Source organism: Leptosomus discolor, chromosome 18, assembly GCF_034619465.1.
Source record: "Leptosomus discolor isolate bLepDis1 chromosome 18, bLepDis1.hap2, whole genome shotgun sequence".
Taxonomy (NCBI): domain Eukaryota; kingdom Metazoa; phylum Chordata; class Aves; order Leptosomiformes; family Leptosomidae; genus Leptosomus; species Leptosomus discolor.
The window spans coordinates 14,931,668-14,950,565 of record NC_141408.1 but is presented as its reverse complement, the minus strand read 5'-3'; the positions used below and the strand labels follow the sequence as shown (position 1 = coordinate 14,950,565).

Below are 18,898 nucleotides of genomic sequence, written 5' to 3'. Positions count from 1 at the left end.
TCTGTAAAACTCGCCTGGTAAGAGCTGGGTCCGTTAGTGCTTTCAGTGCCTCCTTCATGTGAACAGCCCTCACATGCCAAGCAGTGCTGCTTCGTGTTGTTTACTTGACCTGATCAATTGATCCTATCGTGTCTAATTAGCCTGAATTTCATTGCTAATAATAAAGGTTTCCAGCAACAATAGGCTGTGGTCATGCAACGTGGTGTCATCTGTAGATTTCATAAAGTGATGAGAAAGAAGACTTTTAAAAGAATAATGTTTAGTAAAGTAAAGCAAGTTGGAACCCGCTTATAAATGTGCAGCAGGTGAGAATTAGGATGTAGGGCTAGTCTTCCGCTGGAGTCAGTGGGAGTTGTTGACGTGCAGCAAGTGCAGGGTCTTGTTCCTGCCTTTAGTGGAGTCGTTGAAGAATTGATTTTAGCTTCAGAGCCCCAGCGCCGGGCTACATCGGTATGGGCGGTGGGGTGAGAAGGCGGGGGATGCTCAGAGAGCTTCCAGTCCCTTGGCGAGGGGTGTGCCAGCCTGAGCCAGCCAGAGTTTCCACTGCCAGGCGTGTTTTAATAGCTGGCAGCACGTTGCCTGGGGCTGTGCTTAGCCCCCGGTAGCACTGACACTGGTTTCCCTTGCACGGTCATTGAGTAGAAGAAACGTGGGATTCCCGTCTTGAGTCGGTTTGGTACTCGAGCTGGCACGTCTGCCAGAACTGATGTGGGCTCCCAGGCAGCTGTGGACGTCTGAAATGAAATCCTCTGCCATCCCTCCCCAGCTGCAGCACGATCTGCCCGAAGGGAGGCTCCATCCAGAGAGCAGTCAGTGGGGTTTTATTTGCGGGAGCGGCCACGAAACATGTCATACAGTAGTGCTTAAAAACGCCCAGTGCTTGAACCTCGTGTGGTGGCGAGTGGAAGCTGTTGCTTAACCTTTGCCAAAAGGGGTGGTGAGGTTTTTTTAACGGTGTCTCACTTGTGACTCACACGCGAGAGTTTGGAAAGGGTAAACAGAATTACAAATCTTACGTGTTTTTTTAATGGCTGGAGAATCTGCATCTATCACGCTGCTGTCATTTAAGTAGTAGTTTAAAGAGGCACTCAAGGTTGTAAAAACCAAAACAGCCGGTAAGTGGAGCACAGCACGGGGTTTCGAAATGATGGTGGTGGTGTAGCCTGTTTGGGTGCTGTGGCTCGTACCGGTTGTCATCTGCTGTCAGAGAGCAGGCACGGGAGAGAAGAGAGCGCACGTGACGTGACGAAAGCGGTGATGATTACAGCTTGATCGCATGGGCTTGATATTTGTGTGGAGTATCGCAGAAGTCACCTACCTTTAAAACCATGCAAAGCCCCTAGACAAACGAAAACCCCCCGTGACATCATAACTGTTTGGTTTATTTCGTGGTTTTGCTTTTCCCTGAGAGCCTGACAGGGAGGAGGTCAGGGGCCGGTGGCACGAGTTACAGGGGGGGTTTGAGTTCCCGCTCTTGTAGCAGTAGCAAAGGTGTGTTGATACTCTTTAAAGTTACAGTGAAGTAGTTACTGACCGATTAAAATTACAAATAGTTGCAAGAAACCAATAATCAGCTGCGTGTGCCGAAGTGCAGCAGAGCTCAGCCCGTGCTGTAGGGAGCCTTGCAGCTGCGGGTGTCGGTGGCGGCCCTGCTAGACCTTGCCAGCCGCGAAATAATGAACGAGGGGGATTTTGGAGCTGTCGTACAGCAGGAAGTTGGTATCGGCTTAATCTCCTGTTGCCGTGTTGGTGTTACTCCGATGTGGTAGAAATGCTGATAAACCATGCTTTGGAGGATGCGGAAATAACGACGATTTTTACAAGGCTGCCTGTCTCAGTTGTTGTTTATCAAAACTTAATAGTGACGCTGATCCTGCCCGTGCCTTGGACTGGCCCTGCAGATTCTTGTGGTTTTATCCAAACACTTTTCTGCGTCCAACTGTCGCTTCTTTTGTGTCTGTTCTCTTCGCTGTCCCTGCAGGGAGCACCTGCGCAGGCTGTGGGAAGCGGGGTGTCCTGGTGAAACAGTGAGGCTGCTTCTGCACAGGATGTTAGCACATGCATCAAATAAACCAGAAAGTACAGATTATCTTTTCTTCCAGTGTCTCTTTCTTTTATCTGTCTTAATCATGTTTTACGTCACTGTGAGTCAAAATACTGTATCAAGTTTAGGTTTAGAATGTCCGTTTTGCTGTGGACTTCGTCCTGTCTTCTTGAAACCCTCTTGGTGACATGCTGTTCATTCAGGGACAGCCAGAACAGCACCCAGAGGAGAAGATACAGCCACAGTCTGATAACGAGGGTGTCAAGTAGGGACTGTTGGTCCTGTCATGCTGAGATACATCTTGATCTGAATAACAAGGCTGCTCAGGTGATCTTGAGACAGGATTTAGGGAAAATTAGGTCTTTGAAAACTATGACTCTGGTGGAAAGCAAAAGGTGGATGGCAGTGACCTGCTGCCCTGTACAGAGTAGGTGCGAGCTGGGTGCCATCTGTTGGGCAGGGACCTGATTATTCGCTGTATTTGTTTTTTAGGAGAACTGTCTCCCTGAGGGTGATTGTGCAGTTTCTTGAGACATTAGAAAGAACAACTTTTATTTTGCTCTTATTCCCAAAAGGCTGAGATCTTTTGAGAGGAAAGGGTCTCTAAGAGATTGACTTCATTCTGCAAACGTTCTGCAGCGATATAGATGTTGGGTGGGTTTGCAGAAAGCGGGTCGATTCTTGCTGGATTCCGCTCTTTCAGAGCAGAGTGTGTCGTGATTCAGAGCTCATCGTCCCCAGCAGCTGGCACCTTCCTATCACTTCATATTTGAGAATTTCATGGGACTTTACCTACTCTAAGGCAGTCTCTCAGCCCAGCGGGTGTGCTGCGCTATGCAGAGGAGCTTCAGCCTTGGGACCACCTTCATGAGCAGCGGTGGGGAGTCTGAGTGCCGGCGTGTGCAGGCACGGTGGGCACCGCACTGCTGTACCAGCCAGCGCTTGCAGCCCTCAGCCCTTTAGTGTGGAGGCAAAGACTTTCACTCATGGCCTTGTACAGGTGCTGGAGTCAGTTTGTCTTCAACAACTGGGTTTTACGTCCTCCCTTTGCCACTGTGGCCATAACAATGAGGGAGGGAGGTTGAGAGAAATCCTCTGGTGACCCAGATCTGCTCCGTGGGCTGTAGGTGGAGCCATCAGGATGGGAGTAACTGGTGCTGACCTCCTTACAAGGATGGAGGAACAGGGAAGAGAGGTGGTGCGGGCGGATGGCATCCCTCTCTGAGTCACCAGGACCTCGGCCTCCCAGACCCGCTGCCGCGGTGCACGTGCGGTGGGGTGATGGTCCTGCTGGGGAGGGTGGTTCTGTCGGAGCTCACGGTTGTTGGGACCACCATCGCCCACCAAAACTGTGTTTCGGGAGGTGTACTCCTCTCCAGGAGAAGCCCCTCACCTACCTGCTCCCCGGGCAGCTGCTCAAAGCCTGGGCAGCCTCTGTGGTGCGATGCGCAGCTCACTGGTGCGTCTTGCCCGTTGGCCGAGCCAAATAGTAGGAATACGAGCAAAGGGAGCGCCGTACCCGGGGCCCATCCAAAACTCGGCTTTCTCTCCCACAGCGGCTGCTGTGAGATGCCTCCAAGAAAAACACAAGAATACTGCAGCAAGCAGATGTAGCGATAATGTGTCTCCACATTAATCTCCTCCTCATCTCCAGCAGTAGGAGATCTGGCTGTAGCTCTAAAGCGTAACTGCGTGCTGCCCTCCAGAACTGCTGTCTGTACATCATCACGTAGGCTTGGGAAAGGCTTGTAAGGGTCCCGCATCCAGCAGTGGTGTCAGTAATAATAATCGCTCCTTGAAATGCAGCACGCTGCTTTTTTGCTTGCAGAAAATTATTACAGTTACACCAAACAAATTAAAATAACTTTCTGAATAATAACCACTCCAGCATTTCAGGGTCTTTTGGACATCCAGGATCCATTAGCATCATTAAAAATGTCTTGCTTATTTCAGGAACGACAGAGACTATTTAAAAAAAATAAAAATAGGAAAACTGAAACACAGGACCCAACTTAACACCTAGTTATTGCAAATAATACTTCAGTTTGTTTTTAACATTGAATTTCTCTTAACCTTGGGAGTCATATCAAAGAATAAACCAGATCTGCTAAACCGCTGGAAGCCAGCATGGTTTTGGTGATTGGCCCTGGGCATGGCCCTGCCTTGCCCTGGTTTGTGTCTGTACTGCGTGTCCCAGTCATTTGCTGCTTTTTTTTGTTGTTTTTTTTTCTTTTCTGAATTTATTCTTTGCCTTCCTGATTTGGGTTCTCCCTACCCTCTACCCTAGTAACTGTTTGTACTTTGTCCAGAGAGTGGTGCTGCAGGCGGCTGGGTGCTCCTGGATCTGCAAGCCCAGCGCATGTAGCCGTGTTTCAGCCGTGTTTTTGTTCCAGGGGTGTGGCCCAATGTTTTTTTGTTTTTGTCAGGAGGCTTAAGTGGTAGCAATGTGCAGATAATAAATGTAAATAACAATGCATGTTCTCATTTTCCCATGATTTCGCTGCTCCAGGCAGATTTCCTATTCTGTGACGTGTTTCTGCCTAGATCTTAATCTCTTCCCTTGCAACTCCACTGAACTGGTGGGTACCCAAGGCCGCGGTGGTGACGAGCCCCTGCCCAGCCCAGCCCACTCCTCGCGTACTTGCAGAGCCGCCGGAGCAGCCCTGCAGCAAGCGCCGTGCTGTGCTCGCTTCCTGACGTCGCCGCCGCGCTTGCTGCCTGCGTGCGAGGGGGAAGTCACCTCCCGGAGCTCGACAGCGCTTTGGCTGCCTGCCCTGTCCGGGGGTGAAACGCGGGGACGAGCTGGGTCACGAGGCTGCTGGCCATGACCCGTCGGGTCTGAGAGCTGTGGGCAGACCGGCACCGGGGGCCTTGTCTCCTTTGAAGGATCTACAGGGTAGCAGCCGTGCCTGGGATGGGATCGGCACGCTGGCTGCAGGGCGGTTGGACCTACAAGTAGGGCTGGTCCCTGTTTCACCTGGCGAGTTTTATTTTGGTTTTGGTGCTGAAAGCGTTGGCTTTGAGAGATCCGGAGGCTGTAACCGGTGCACGCAGAGCGGCAGCCTGCAGTCCGTGCTCTGCTCCTGCCCTCCCTCCACACCCAAGCTGTCACCGCTTGCAGTCCCTGAGAACGGGTCGCTGCAGGGCCCCCTCCCCACCTTGCCCCCGGTGCTGAGCACCTCGCGTGAACACCTCGGGGCTTTGGGTCGAGCCCGTCGTGATGTTACGTGGTACCTGGGGAAAGCGAGGCCGTCATCCCGTACTGAGCAGAGGCTCTCAGGAGAGCTGCTGTACGCCAGCTGGCTGGGTGTAGCTGCACGTGGGTGATTTTAGGGGGGCAGCGTGCGTGGGCGAGCGGCTTCTGCCCTGGGAGAGCGCAGCGGCAGCTACGTGGGTCACTGCGGTGGTGCCGTTGTGCCGCGACCCGTATTCTCCCGGTCGGTGGTACCAGGCTATCGCATCCGGCACCGCTGCGGGATTTCATCTCCGAGAGCCAGCCGCATGAAGCAGTTACCATGGAAACCGTGGTTTTGGTTCCCGTGGCAACCAGATGGGGTTTCGTGCGAGCAGAAGGAGAGGTGCTGCATTACCTCTGCTGATGGCCTGATCCTGCCCGGTGCAGCTTTCTGCAGACTGAGGGGCCCGTGGGCTTTGGCAGGGGCTCAGGTCCGGGGTGCAGGAGCGGGCCCTTTGCAGCGGGCTCCGGTGGTGCCGTTGCCTTCGCTGGCGCAGGCAGCTGGTGCGTGCCCTCGCTGTGGAGGCTGGGGACACGGGGGGCACCAGCATGATGCCATGGGGGGAACCAGCTCTCGGTGTTCCTGCTTTCCTGGGCTCTCCTTCCTGGCAGCCGGTTGGGTGGAATCAGCGCTGCGCTTTAAACGAGCTGCTTGTCGCACCTGAGGAACTTCATAGAAAATCTGGCACGATTCGGAGTAGGAATGCCCCACATCACTGCAAGTGCAAAACCCCAGAGTGCTGCGGGTGAGCGCAGCACCTCTGCCAGGAGAGTCGTGGGCTGTTTGGGGACTGCAGGTTCCTCAGCATCCCTCTGCCTTCTGGTGGCAACATCTGTGGAGGCAGGCTGGTGGACTACTCGTGCTGTAGATCTGTTGCACCGTGGCAGTCCCTACGAGGGTAAAATCCTTTTCTTTGGATTTAGCTTTTTGTCCATTATATATAGGAATGAAAACTCCATATGGCAGCAGGAAGCCTGAGCGGCTGGGTCGGGTCTGTGCGGAGTCGTATGGAGGCCCTGCAGGTGGGGTTGCTGCTTGGGGACCTCCCCTGGCCCAGCAGCTCCTGGTTTGCTGCAGCGGCTGCCTTCCCAGTCGCAAAGAGTTAAAGAATCTGGCTCAAAGTTGCAAATCTCTTTCGTGGTTGCTCATTGATGAGGAATTTTTAATCAGTGAATGCCATGTAATAGAACACAACAGCTGAAATACGCCTTCGGAAAAGCTCATAATTGAAAGTGTCTTTTTTAAATTGCTAATATAGTGTTTATAAGGGGAGCTTTTTAATAAGAGCTTTTAAACTTTACTAATGCCAGCTACAGGGCCAGCATTATTCTTGAGGCAAGCACAGAAAAAGCATCTGGGGCGTTATTTTCAATCTTGACATAAGAATAAGCAATTACAGCCAGCTATAAAATGGAAAATTCTTTAAAGTGACAAATGGCTGTTGCTGCTAGAGACAACAGTAGTTTGTGCCTGGTTTGTTTACCAAATAGTGGCAAGTGGGATGCACACAAGGACCAAATACCAGCTCTGAAACAGCGAGAAGAGTGGGCACAAAGGAGCGGAATGTCACAACTGGTGTTGCATCGGGTGTTTGCTGTCGCTGCAGTTCTGCTGGTCTTGCGTTAATAATCCGTGCGGGTAAAGGCTGCTTTGAAGCAGACAGCTACGCGTAGAGGAGGGAAATCAGATCCTCACGGGGAGCAGAAGCAAAGCCGTGTATGGATTTTAATTTGGTCACTGCCGTTTAAATCAAAGATGAAGGGACTCTTCACCGCCGCCCTTGCTTCCTTGGCGCCTGCGTGCAGCCGCTCCGCACCGTGCGGGTGGTGGCTCTGCTGGAGAGGGTCACGGTCAGAGCTGGGTCCCGGGCCCTTGGTCCTCCTCAGGCATTGCCGAGCCAAGGGCTTGCTCTCAGCTTCCAGCTCGGGCGTCTTTTCCGTGGGAGCAGTCTTGGACTTTGTATTACACACACGCTGAAGTGTGGCTGCTTGGTTACAGCACCTTTTGAATTCCGCTTTCGTGGTCAAAATTGTTCTTGCAGGGGTGCTGATCCCTGCAGCAGATGATTACTGCATGCTTTATTTGGCCTCAGCTCCCTATTTCGCATGTGGTTAGCAACTAAACTGCGAGAACTGTAAATGATCGGAGTGAAACGATCGACTCGTTTTCACCAGAGCCAACAAAACTTCCCAACCATCAAAAGCCATGAATGGATTCACATGAAAACGAGGAAATAGGTGATTTCTTCCTGGGGTAGATAAGCTTCCCCCGCATCAGGATTGGGGTTTACTGGCTCTTTTAAGTGAGGCTCTTGTGGAATTATTTTAGGTGCATAGGTGTGAAAAATAAATCACTTTTAAAGTTGTAGCTTCCTTACACTGCGGAGTAAAAGTTTCCGCGGCAACCAAGGCTTCCAATTTCTTAACATTAAAAAAAAAGAATCCCTACAATCATCGCTGCACAAACATAAGGAGAAGGGTCTGTGCTGAAGTTTGTTGCTTGGAAAAGAGCAGTCTCGGGGGGCGGGGGCGTGCGTCTGTTGAGCTGGCAGGAATCGTGCTGCCTTCCGTGGTACACGTGGCTGTGCTCAAACCAAGTCTCGCCAGCTCTGGGTGGCGAGAGCCCCGCTGCCTCGCACAGAGCAGGGAACCAGGACCGCGGGCGGCCGCACCTCGCCTTCTTCAGGGGTTTGCAGCTCCCAGCGCCAGTCGGTCCTCGCCGCTCTCTGGGCAGGAGGGGACAGAAGGGCAGATGACTTCAGCGACTTTTCCACCATGAAGAAACGGGATCGGTTTTTCACGAGCCAGGTCAAGCGGATGGGTTCGCACCAGGCAGCTGCCGGCGCGATCCTGGCTGCGTGCTGCTTCTCTGGCTAAACACAGCCGCGCGGGGTGGCAGCGATGCCGGCTAGGTGCAGGGGGAGGAAGGGGCGCTGGGTCTGCTCCCACCGGCTCCGTGAGGTCAGTGTTGGCTTCACGGGGAGGGACCTGTGCGCGGGGAGGGCCTGGGCAGTGAGAGCACTCGCCCACGCCGGGCTCTCTGCTAAGGGAGGTGCTTTCCCTGAGCACTTTCCCTGGCCGTGCACAGGTCCTCATCCTCACCAGGGACTAAGTCCGTGACATAACACGAATCTAGGCTAAGCCTGAAGCTCTTAAAGCACGTAACTGCCTGTCGGGAGGAGACTCAGCTGGGGTTTTTTTTGTTAATTGTTTTACATTCAGATAATTCAAAGTCAGATAAACTTTGAAATCACAGCGATTTTTATCTCTCTTAGTGTCTCCCAGCCCAAAGCTGCAGCAAATACAGAAGGGAGGGGGGCAGGGGATTTTAACAACAACATTTGAAGTCTAGCTGCACGGTCAGCGCTGGAACAGGGACTCCAGGCCTGGACACACAGGGGTTGCCATAGGGCTTCTGAGGGACCACGGCTGTCCTCAAGCCCATGTTGTCTCTGCGAGTGCTTGTCCTGTCACCCTGGGTGAAGGGACTGCTGCAGTGAGAAAGGAGTCTGCTCTGGTGGTCCTGCGGTGCCCCGGTGCTCGTTGAGCTGCTCGGTGTGTGGCAGGAATTTTTGGTCGGTTGATTACAGCTATGAGGTTGGGACGGTTTGGGTTTTTTTGATACTATGGTGTTTCAGATTCAGCTTCACCTGGGCAGGAGGGACTCCAGCTGCCTCAGTTACCGAGCCCTCTTGCCTGCCAGCTGGTTTCCTGCTCCGACAGGCAAAGCCATTCAGTTTGAACTCTTCTCAGGATTTCTTACCTTTTAGTGCAACCATCCTTGAAGTAGTGACTTCCAGGAGTCTGGGGGACTCCAGACCTGTCCCCTGCTGCATGGACCATGTCCTGAGAGAAACAGCGAGTCAGTGCAAAGGAAGCAGCATCTTCTGGGGATCAAGGGTTTGAGTCTTCAGGCCTGGGTCAAACCTGGGGATGTGTATCCTTCAGGATCTTGGCAGACAGCGTAACTGTCACCCCAGGTACCAGCACCTTAGCAGAACCTTCACCCTCGCCGTTCCCGGCGGCCGGAGAGGTCGGCTGGGTGGCAGTTACTGACCTGCAGCTGTCCCAGACCCACATGCCTTTGCCTGAATGAAATTTCAGACCTTGAAAGGCAGGTGGTTGGGCACTTGTATGAATTCCTTTTATTGAAAATTAGTTCTTAATTAGTTACTTTGTTGGATGTAGTTGCAGGGTCCCCTCTGCCCGTGTCAGCTCTAGCCTTGTTCTGTTGGAAGATCCCAAAGGTTTGGGTTTGGTGAAAGGACCGTCTGTGTGGCTGCTTGTTTTAAACCTACTGTGACATTTTTTTTGTATCGCGTAGGATCCGATGTGGTAGTGCCGCTGCTGTAAGAATTCCTGGTTTAGAAAAAATGTACTGGAGACCAGCCCATGTCTCTGAAGGTATATTCTACTGGGGAGTAGGTAGGTGAGCAAAGTCAGAATGACTAAGGTTTGGCTGTCGCTGTGGACTTCCTGCGGGCTGACGGGAAAACCTGGCACCTGACCTGGGCAGGATGATTTGCAGAAAATAACCTGTCGGCAGACAGATGCTAGAGAGCCGTCTGCCCCGGGGGCTGCTGGTGGTGCTGGTCAGAGGGGACGCAGAGAGACATGGACCCACCCTCTTCCATACCAGCCACTGGTGGGAAGAAGTACGAAGGCAGGAGGGTCCCTGCTCGCTGCCCGCTCTCCAGCAGGTTCCCGTGGCTGCTGCGCAGCGGGTCGGGGCCGGGTCTGTTCCTGCTCCCAGGCTCACCCTCTGCACGCACGCAGCCCCGCCGAGCCGGTGCCCGCAGAGAGGGGGGCAGTGCTCAGAGGGGAGCTGCGGGAGGCTCCGGTTAATCACACCAAGTTCATTATTAGGCCAAGTAGCAGCTCAGCCGGGAGATCCGTCTTTACCAAGCGAGCCGCAGTCAACTGCGTCCTAGAATAGTTTTAGAAAGATTACTGGTGCCAGCAGAGACTCCAGCCCATCTGCTCCTCCAGCCTCCCCAGCAGCTCCCCTTGGAGAGCACCCAGCCTTGGAGCGCGCCGCCCGGGGGGGCCCTTTGCCGGAGCCCCGGGAGGAGCGTGCGGGGCTGCTGGGAGCTGGCACTGGTCAAGCCCTTTCCCAGCCCGGGGAGGGCTGGGGCTGCCGGCAGCGCGGGGGGAGGCAGAGCCCGTGGGGCTGGGCTTGGAGCAGCGCCACGTCCCCAGGCCTGTGCCGGAGGAGTGGAGCACCCGGAGAGTGACAGCGCGAGCTCCCTGGTTCTGCTCGCTGGGAGGCTCGTCCGGATGCTTGCTGGGGGTTTGCCTGCCTTTTCAGTAATTAAAAGTTTGTAGCTAATTACCAGCCGCCCTCTGGTACCTCATAGTCGTGCTTTCCTCTGGTGCTGGGAGTCTTCTCTCGCGGGAGAGAAGCCAAATCTGCTTGAATGTGCTTGTGCGCGATGCGGGTGCTGATGCTGCGGGGATTTCTTGCTTACTCTTCCCGGAAAGCTGTGTCACTGTCCCCTGTCCTTTCGTGATCGTGCCCTCTGAGGAGCCCCATGGAGGGTGTGCTGGGAGAGAAGTGCTGCAGAGAGGGGCCGGGCTCCTGTCTGTATGCAGTGACTTTAGTCTCGGGCTTTCTCCTACTTGTCTCTTCCTGATCAGAGGGTAAAGACGACAATGTCCAGACGAGTTCTGCTCTCACATATGTAAACCTGAGCACAGGGGCGTGCACCTTCCCCCTTGCCTTAGCTTTGCCCTCTGTGTCCCACCCCATCCCTTCAGCTGCAGGGACATCAAAGCAGCGAGAGGGACAGAACTGCCCGTTTCGAGAGGCTTTTAGCTGAGCTTGAGCCAGCTGTGCCAGGAGGCGAAGCATGAGCCTCGTAGAGGCGAGTTGTCTCCATTTACTCCTCTGGATTGTGCCCTGCTAATAGGCATTGTTTGGCCATTTTAAAAATCCTTCCTTTTTTTTGTTATTATCAGGACAAAGGTACCTTTATTTTTTTTCATTTTACTTCTCTGTATAAAGGCAGGAGCTGCCCTGGTCATTGTGTTGGCTTAGGCTGAATTAAAGGCCTGCCTGAACAGGGTTTAAAGTTATTCCTGGCTAGCTTTTATCTCAAAAGACCAGCAGAACCATTGAAACGCATGAGGTCAGGTGCTGATTGCAGTTGTCCTGGAGGACTTGAGAGAAATAAAGAGCATGCATTCGGGAGATCATGAGTCTGAGCTGCTGCCACTCTGCTAAGTGTAAGGTTTGCTTTTAAATTCAGTGCCTGCCAGCGGTGAGTGAAAAAGAGCATCCGTGCAGGCTCTGTATAGCGGGTGTTTTCAGAGGGTGTATGGGATTTAGATTCCCAATGGCGAAACTTAGCTTTGGAAAATGGACAGGCTACACGTGGTTGTGCAGATTTCACTTATTTTGTCTCTTTTATGCTTATAGTAAGTGCTGACCTGGGCTGGGGGACAGGTTCTCTGTCCTGTCACTGTTCAGTGCTACACTACTGGCTTAAAACCTCATGAAACAGTACGGTTTGGGAAGATCAGCTCTTGTTTTTCTGCTGCACTGCTCAATAATTGATCCCCGTCGGATCGAGGTGGTTTGTATTTCCCGTTAATAGTGCTGGGAGTGTTGGGCGGTTTTGGGTGCTGTGCTGACTGACGCAGCATCGCTCCCCTTCCCTGCCGGAGAACGTAGCAGATCTCCAGCGCCGAGCGGGCCCTGGCAGAAGAGGAGAGCGTACACCGTTCCTTCGCATTTGACTTCAGGATTTCCCCCGTGATGCGGGGTGGTGTTGGCTCTGAGCCATCTCTTCTAGGTCGGGAGCTCTTGGGGTGATGTGTGTTGCTCAGAGGCTAATTAGTACTTGGGCTTTTTCTTCTGACCATGTAAGAGTTCCCTCTCCGTGATTTATGTGCTGGTTATGGAAATGCACTGTGATTTTGTGTAGACCTACTTGGGCTTGTGTGCCCGAAGCTTGTCTTTTTTCCCCAACTACTGTCGGTTGGTTTGGTGAAAGATACTATCTCTTCCCGTGCACCTTGTCTTTGAAATACTTCAGTGTGTCTGTGGTTTTATCTTCCCGCATAAGAGCAGAGTTTTCTGCGTGAGGTTTCTGTCTTTGTGCAAGGACGTGGGGTATTTTCCACCTTCCTCAAGCCGTGGGCCCGCAGCCCGTGGCTTTGCAGGAGCCCTGCTCTCTGGGTGGATGCTCCCTTTCCTTGGGATGCTCGGGAGCAGATGTGTGCATTAAAAACGGCATAGCCCCGCTGTCCGCACGGCTCACTGACAGTGGTCTCGTGTCGTCTCACCTGGCGATCAGAGGGAGCTGCACCCATTCCCCTCCCTTTGCCCCTTCCCCTGTCTGTGCTAAACCCTCATCCTCTTCAAGTATTTCATGCGGCGGGTGAGGCGGGGCTGGTGCTGGGACCTGAGTACAGGCCCTGTTGCTCTGACTGGCATTGAAGTGCAGGAAGGAGCTGCCTTGGGCTGACAGAGAAGAGAGGAGTCAGGTTTTTGTTGCTGCGCCTCCAGCAAATACCTGTCTGGGACCTCGGACAGCCCACGGGCTCTCTGCATCCACGAGTTGTTTGTTGGTGTCCTCACAGGGGCTCCTCCTTGCCAGGGTTGGCGCAGACGTAGGCAGTCAGCAGGGTAGAGGTGCTGTGCTGGGAAGGGTCTGGCGTCCACCTTACAGAAAGGAGTCGTAGCCATAGTTCAGCACCCTCAGCTCTTAGTTTTCTAGTCCTGTTGGGGAGATTACAGCAAAAGAGGAAGAATGCAGGAAGAAGATTCCATTTTTTGTCTTTAGAATGGCAGAAATAATGTTTTTTCAGAGAGAAAGCCTTACAGCTTTTCCTGAGGAGTTCTAGGCTTCAGTTTGCCCTGAAGTTGAAGGGGCTCACACTTGATGTGGTTAAGTGTTTCCGTTTTGGAGGCTCATCAGTTTTCCTTCAGAAGGCAGAAAGCAGTTGGCCAAAGTAACCCTTCAGGTTTTCCTGGCCAGCTCTCATCCCTTCCCTTTCTGCCTGAATTTAAAAGGCATAACTCTATCTGAGCATGACTCACGCCAGCATGAGTGGTAGTTAAAAAACCCACCTCTAGACCTGAGAGTGACCAGGTTAGTGTAGATTATATTGTCTTTGTTCTCCTTATATTTATTTTTCTTCCCTTTGTCTTTAGACTTTAAAGAGGAAGGAAAAAGAATATGAGCATGAGATGGAGCGGCTGGCAAGAGAGAAGATTGCTACCCAGCAGCGACTGGCAGAATTGAAGAATGAGTTGAGCCAGTGGATGGACATCTTGGAGATTGATAGAATTATTCGACAGACAGTTCAACCAGAGGATGACCAGGCATCTACCTCGACAGCATCAGGTACCCATAATTTTTCTCTTCTTGTAATTATCACTGTACATCACTGGCGCAGTTACCTAGTGGTGGTGGGGATCTTCATTTAGCACTATCAAGGTTTCTTTGCTTTCAGAATAAAGTAAATGCTTTTCAGGTGGTTTGTAATCACTGCTCTTGGCCTAATAATACACTGCTGCTTGTGTGAAGGACACTGAAACTCGTGCATCGGCGTTAGGGAGATGCGAAGCGCAGGTTTGCACGTTCAGTCTGCCGGTGCCTCGCGTGGAGATCCCTGCCTTCGAAACTTAGGTTTCCTCTTGCACAACCGCGCGTCCCTGCTGGTTAGAACGGAGTGGTGTATGAGCACCCTGATGTATTTATGCGTGGACGTGGGAGGGTGTTCAGCCGCATAGAGAAGAAGGAATTGATACAGGAAAGATCACCAGAGCACCTGAACGACTTAATGAGCCTTCATGTTGTGTGAAAAGGATTCACAGTGAAGATGAAATGATACTAAGGAATATCTGACGTGTCGTTCCCAGTAAGACGTTTCTGTGAGGTAGGAGAGTGCATGCTTGTCTCCGTACCAGTGATCTGCAGCAGGAAGAATAGGCAGTCCGTGGCTGTACGGTGCTTTGCTTTCCGGAGACGAGGAGGCTGTAGCAGTCCGTGACCATTTGCAGCAGTTACTTCAGATCGTGACAGCATTTGCTCTTGGCGCTCCGGGCAGACGATGCAGCGGGTTCCAGGAAGGAAAACCTGAGTTTTCTGTTTCATTCAGGCTTGTATCAGGCTCATCACCTTTGAGCATACCTGCAGACTTCAAGTGTAGGCTGGTGGAAGTTGAGAGTAGGAGTGCTTTGTCAATAGGAGTGTCAGCCGTTCACCTCTCCAGCTGGTCCCTGCTGAAAGTGATCGCTTGGAGCTACTCCTAACCGCAGAGCTTGCGGAAGGGAAGTGCCTTCCCTGGTTCTCCTGCCGCTTCTGTACCTTCCGAGGTTTTTAATCTCTGCTGCATGGCTGGCTTTAGAGCAGGCAGTGCCAGGTGCCCTGCTCGTCTTCCTGATCTCCGCAGGGTCGGCATGTTCCTGCGTTGCTCCGGTAGTTCCTGCACTGGACGAGAGTCCGTTTTCCAGAACCAGAGGAGGAACTTGCTGCCGTGTTTCTCTGTGGCTGTTTCCTTCCTGCTCTGAGAGCAGACGGGGTGGTACCGATCGGTGGAACAACCGGAGAGGAGAGGCAACCCTGTTCCTCTTCCCAGGAGGAGCCCTCTTCAGCCCAGAGGGCAGCCCGGGGCTCTCCGTCTGCCTCTGCTCGCGTGGCTTCCCTTGCCTGCCGAGCGAGACCTCTCAGCCTGATGTGAGCGTCCACTCTAGCTGGGCTTTGAGCTGGTCTCACCTGCCTGGCCCACAAGCAGGGAGGAGAGGGGTGTGCTGCCCCACTGGGGCTTCGTGGAGCCTGCCGTGCCGTGCCGTGCCGTGCCGTGCCGCCTGCCCGCCCGTAGCTCAGTGACTCCTCCTGCTGTTGTCGCTTCCGCCTGTGCTGCCTTTTAGGGAGGCTGGTTAGTCCAGTTCGTGCTCTGCTTTCTTTTTATGGGAGTTTCTTCCTTTCGTTTTTTCCAGAGGGTGAAGACAACATGGATGAAGACATGGAAGATGACAGGCCAGTGAACTCATTACCAAAACTAACCCAGCGCCAGCACCCAGAGCTCCTGAAAGCCGTCCCTTCCAACGCTGCTTCCCACCACCCGGCGGTTCTGCCTCAGCACCTCTCCATCCAGCAGAAACAAACCCCAGCCCACGCACAGCCTCCCATCCAGACACAAGCACTGGTCCAGCCGCAGGCGATCGTCCCTGCACAGACTCACATCGTGGCGGCTTCGACCGTGCAATCGACTGTTATTGCCCACACCGCCACTACCCACGCTTCGGTCATTCAGACTGTCAACCACGTGATTCAGGGTCCACAGACCAAGCACATTGCTCACATTGCACCTTCCACGTCCAGCCCTGTGCAACTTACCACTGCTGCTCAGCCTATCGGCCACATCACTGTGCACCCAGCCACCATCAACCACATGGCCCACCTCGGCCAGCAGCTGCCCATCTACCCTCAGCCCGTGGCCGTCAGCCAGCCCGTGGTGAGCCACATCGCTCACACGATCTCGCACCAGCAAGTGAATGGAACCACAAGCCTTGGCCAGCAAGCGGTGATGGCCAAGCCTGCTGTAGGAACCCAAGTTGTCCATCACCCGCAGCTGGTTGGGCAAACAGTGCTAAACCCGGTGACTATGGTGACCATGCCATCATTCCCAGTGAGCACGCTGAAGCTGGCCTAGAGGGGATCGTCCGACGGCGAGGTCTTTGTGGGGAACCTTTCCTAAACTCCATACATTCCAACCACGTCCGACTCCGCGGGAGGGAAGTGCAGAAAGCGCCGGGTGGCAGGATGCCGGGCTGGGCTGTCCTCAGCCGCCCAGTGACCAGCCTGCCGCTGGCAGCGAGAGACGGGGCCTCTCTGCACTTGAATTTTGCTAATCCGAGGAAACTTCAAAGACAGTTGTTCATGGTGATTTTTTTTCCTTTTATGTGTAATCAGTGAAATATGGATATGATGTTCTTAAGACTTTAATTTTCCCCTTTTATGTGTTGCTTCTTTGTAGAATAAAAATTGCTGATCTCTTTATTGAGACGTTGCGTAGAATGGGAAAAAAAATCATAGAAGTCTATATTTATATATATGTGTGTATGTGTGTGTATATATATGTATATACATATATATATAAATATAACATTTGAAGAAGGCCTTTTGTAAGGTTGATTATTTTGCAGGATTATTAGACAAAATTCATTTTTGGAGGAAGAAGACAGAGTGTCCTCTCTAAACAAGAAGCTTTTAAGATAGATGGTTTGGTGGACCAGGGTACATATACAGTGACAAAAGAAAAAAAAAAAAAGTTAAACCATGTTAAAGGTATTTCCCGTCAATATATTACATTTCAAAAAACCATCTAAAATCACTGTGACTTGTTACGGCATTTTAAGGAAATTCTCTGTCCTGTCTAATAAAAGGAAAAGGAATACACAACCGGACTTCATTTGTTGCAGTTTTATAAATGACTTGATTTTTATAGCTCTGTCAAAAAACCAATGTTTTTTGTTATTTTAATGGTTGGCAATGTTTTGTTCGGATGTTTTTTTGGGGGGTTGTTTTTGTTTTGGCTTGGTTTTGCTGATACAACAATGGATTTTGCAGGTCTCTGTGCACGGCACTGCCCCGTTTCAGGATTCCTCGTGCCAGTCCCAAGCCCCCAGGATTCGTGGGTTTGTTTTGGTTGTGCAGAGGCAGATTGGTTGTGCTGGCACCTCGCGGTGTGTTTGTCTGGCCTGATAGAGTGGAACCTGGGACAAGAAGACCAACAGAAATTAGGTAGATGTGCTGCATGGGTTACTTTTCTTTGTGTCTGTTCCTGAACGGACCACGTGTTAGCGTGGGAGTCAGTGGGTTAGAGAAGGGGTAGATGTGCATGTGGTATCCTCTGAAGTGCAAGCGGTTCGGACATCTTTTTTTCTTTGGAAGGGGGGGAAAAAAGCCCTAGTCTTGTTGTGGGATAACGGTGTGCTCCAGGAGATCCGTGCGTGAGTCGTGTCTTACAGACTGCGGTGAGACGTGCACCAAAGAACACCCCTCGTCGCGAGCCGCCCCCTGCTCCCCCTGTCTGGCGGTTAGGTCAGACCTCGCTGGAGGCAGTGCCGGGCTCCCACGGGGCCGCGAGCGGAGGGCTGTTGTCTGGCTCGGCGGGTGCGTGCCCGCCTGCCTGGGAGGTGGCCTGGGACGTGTTCCGTCGCCGACCGAGCGCTCTGGTCCTTGCGCCTGCGCTCTCTGCGTGGCCCTGCTGCCAGCCGTCTCTTTTCCGTCTTCCTCTCTTTTTAACAGCCAATACTCCGCGGTCCGTGAGGCGGGATTCCTGCCGCGGCCGACGGAGGTTTTCCTTGGGGCAGCGCGGGAGGACGTCCCGGCTGGCCTCTGACCAGGCGCGCTTCCGAGGTGACACCCGTTGGGAGGAGGAGGAGGCGCGGTGGGCCGAGCAGTCGCACCTCCGCTGTGCTGCCGGCTGCGCCTGGTTCTGGGTCGAGGTGTTCCACGAGAAAACACGATCCGTAGCCTGCCCAGAATGCCTGTTGACTCCAGCAGGACTTCCGTCTGGGGGTGGGCTGCTGCCAACAGTGGCAGAGGTTTAATTAAGAAAACTTGCCGGTTCCACGCTGTCCATGCTATGGTGGGAGCTGCTGGAGGCAGGAGGAATTCCTGCAAACGGAGATCAAGTGTGATTGTGCCTTCTGAGCAGAGGTGGCTGAGAATTGCATTAAATCTGTTGATAAAGCCCTGGGTTGCTCTGTAGTTAACGCTGCTTTTTTTTTTTTTTTCCTGCATCCTTGAGTCCAGGAGGCTCCTGCCGGTGTCGCTGGCACGGTTTCTGCAGCAGCATGGACAAATCTTTAAGGATTCCTTATCCTTAAACCACGTGTAAACAGATGGTTTGTTCTCACTTCTCGTGCACCTTTAGCGCTGCGGGGGTTAGCAGAATCGCCAGGGCTTTATCTTCTCCTCCTACATGCGGGTGCTTTCCCAAGCACCTTGTGTTTTGTGTCCCAGTATTTCGGAGATCAGCAGTAGGTATCGGGACAGTTGCTGCTCATCAGAAGCTCTTGAAAACAGTATTTGCAACAGGGTCACCTCCCTTCTTAGGAGGAACCGTGTGACTTTGCCTCCTGTAGCTGCGTTAGGAGGGAGAGGAAGCATCTTGCTGCCTTTCTTCACTGTTCCAGCTCATAAAGGAACAACACCGAGGCAGGAAGCCTCGCTCCTAGTCCTGAGTGGCCGAGCTTATTGAAGGAGAAAAAGCCCGGACTGGGAAGCGGGGCTCAGCACACGCGTGTTGGCCGGGAGCCCCTCCGTCCCGCCTCCATCCCTCCCTGCATACTGCCCTGCGGGAGCTGCGGGTCGGTCCTGCTCCTCTCGCGTGGCGTTTGGCGTGACAGCCGCCTTTCTGCATTGAAAACTCTGCTCCCCCCTTAACCCCGCTGGCTTCTGATCCCAAGAGAAGTACCTGCTGGTAGCTGGCAGTGACCCAGGCGTGCAACTGCTCCGTGTTTTCCACAGCAAACCGTGGGGGGGGTGGAGGGAAGAGTTCCTTGGTATTTGATAGCGGCAAATGAGCTTTCTGGTCGGTTATTTAATGGCCTTTTCTGCCTGGACAGGTGACGCTGCTGACCTGCTCATCTCTTACTC

General features: G+C 52.9%; 1 protein-coding gene across 1 annotated transcript in view; it reads left to right on the top strand.

The window, feature by feature from the left end:
* The window catches only part of MNT (MAX network transcriptional repressor), a 42,883-nt gene extending 26,185 nt beyond the window's left edge, over positions 1-16,698 (top strand). Inside the window, exons 5-6 of the mRNA XM_086475247.1 lie at positions 13,438-13,630; positions 15,229-16,698. Coding sequence (XP_086331373.1) covers positions 13,438-13,630; positions 15,229-15,944 — 909 coding nt within the window. The 3' untranslated portion in view covers positions 15,945-16,698. The remainder of the gene's footprint in view (positions 1-13,437; positions 13,631-15,228) is intronic.
* Positions 16,699-18,898: the final 2,200 nt, after the last annotated feature.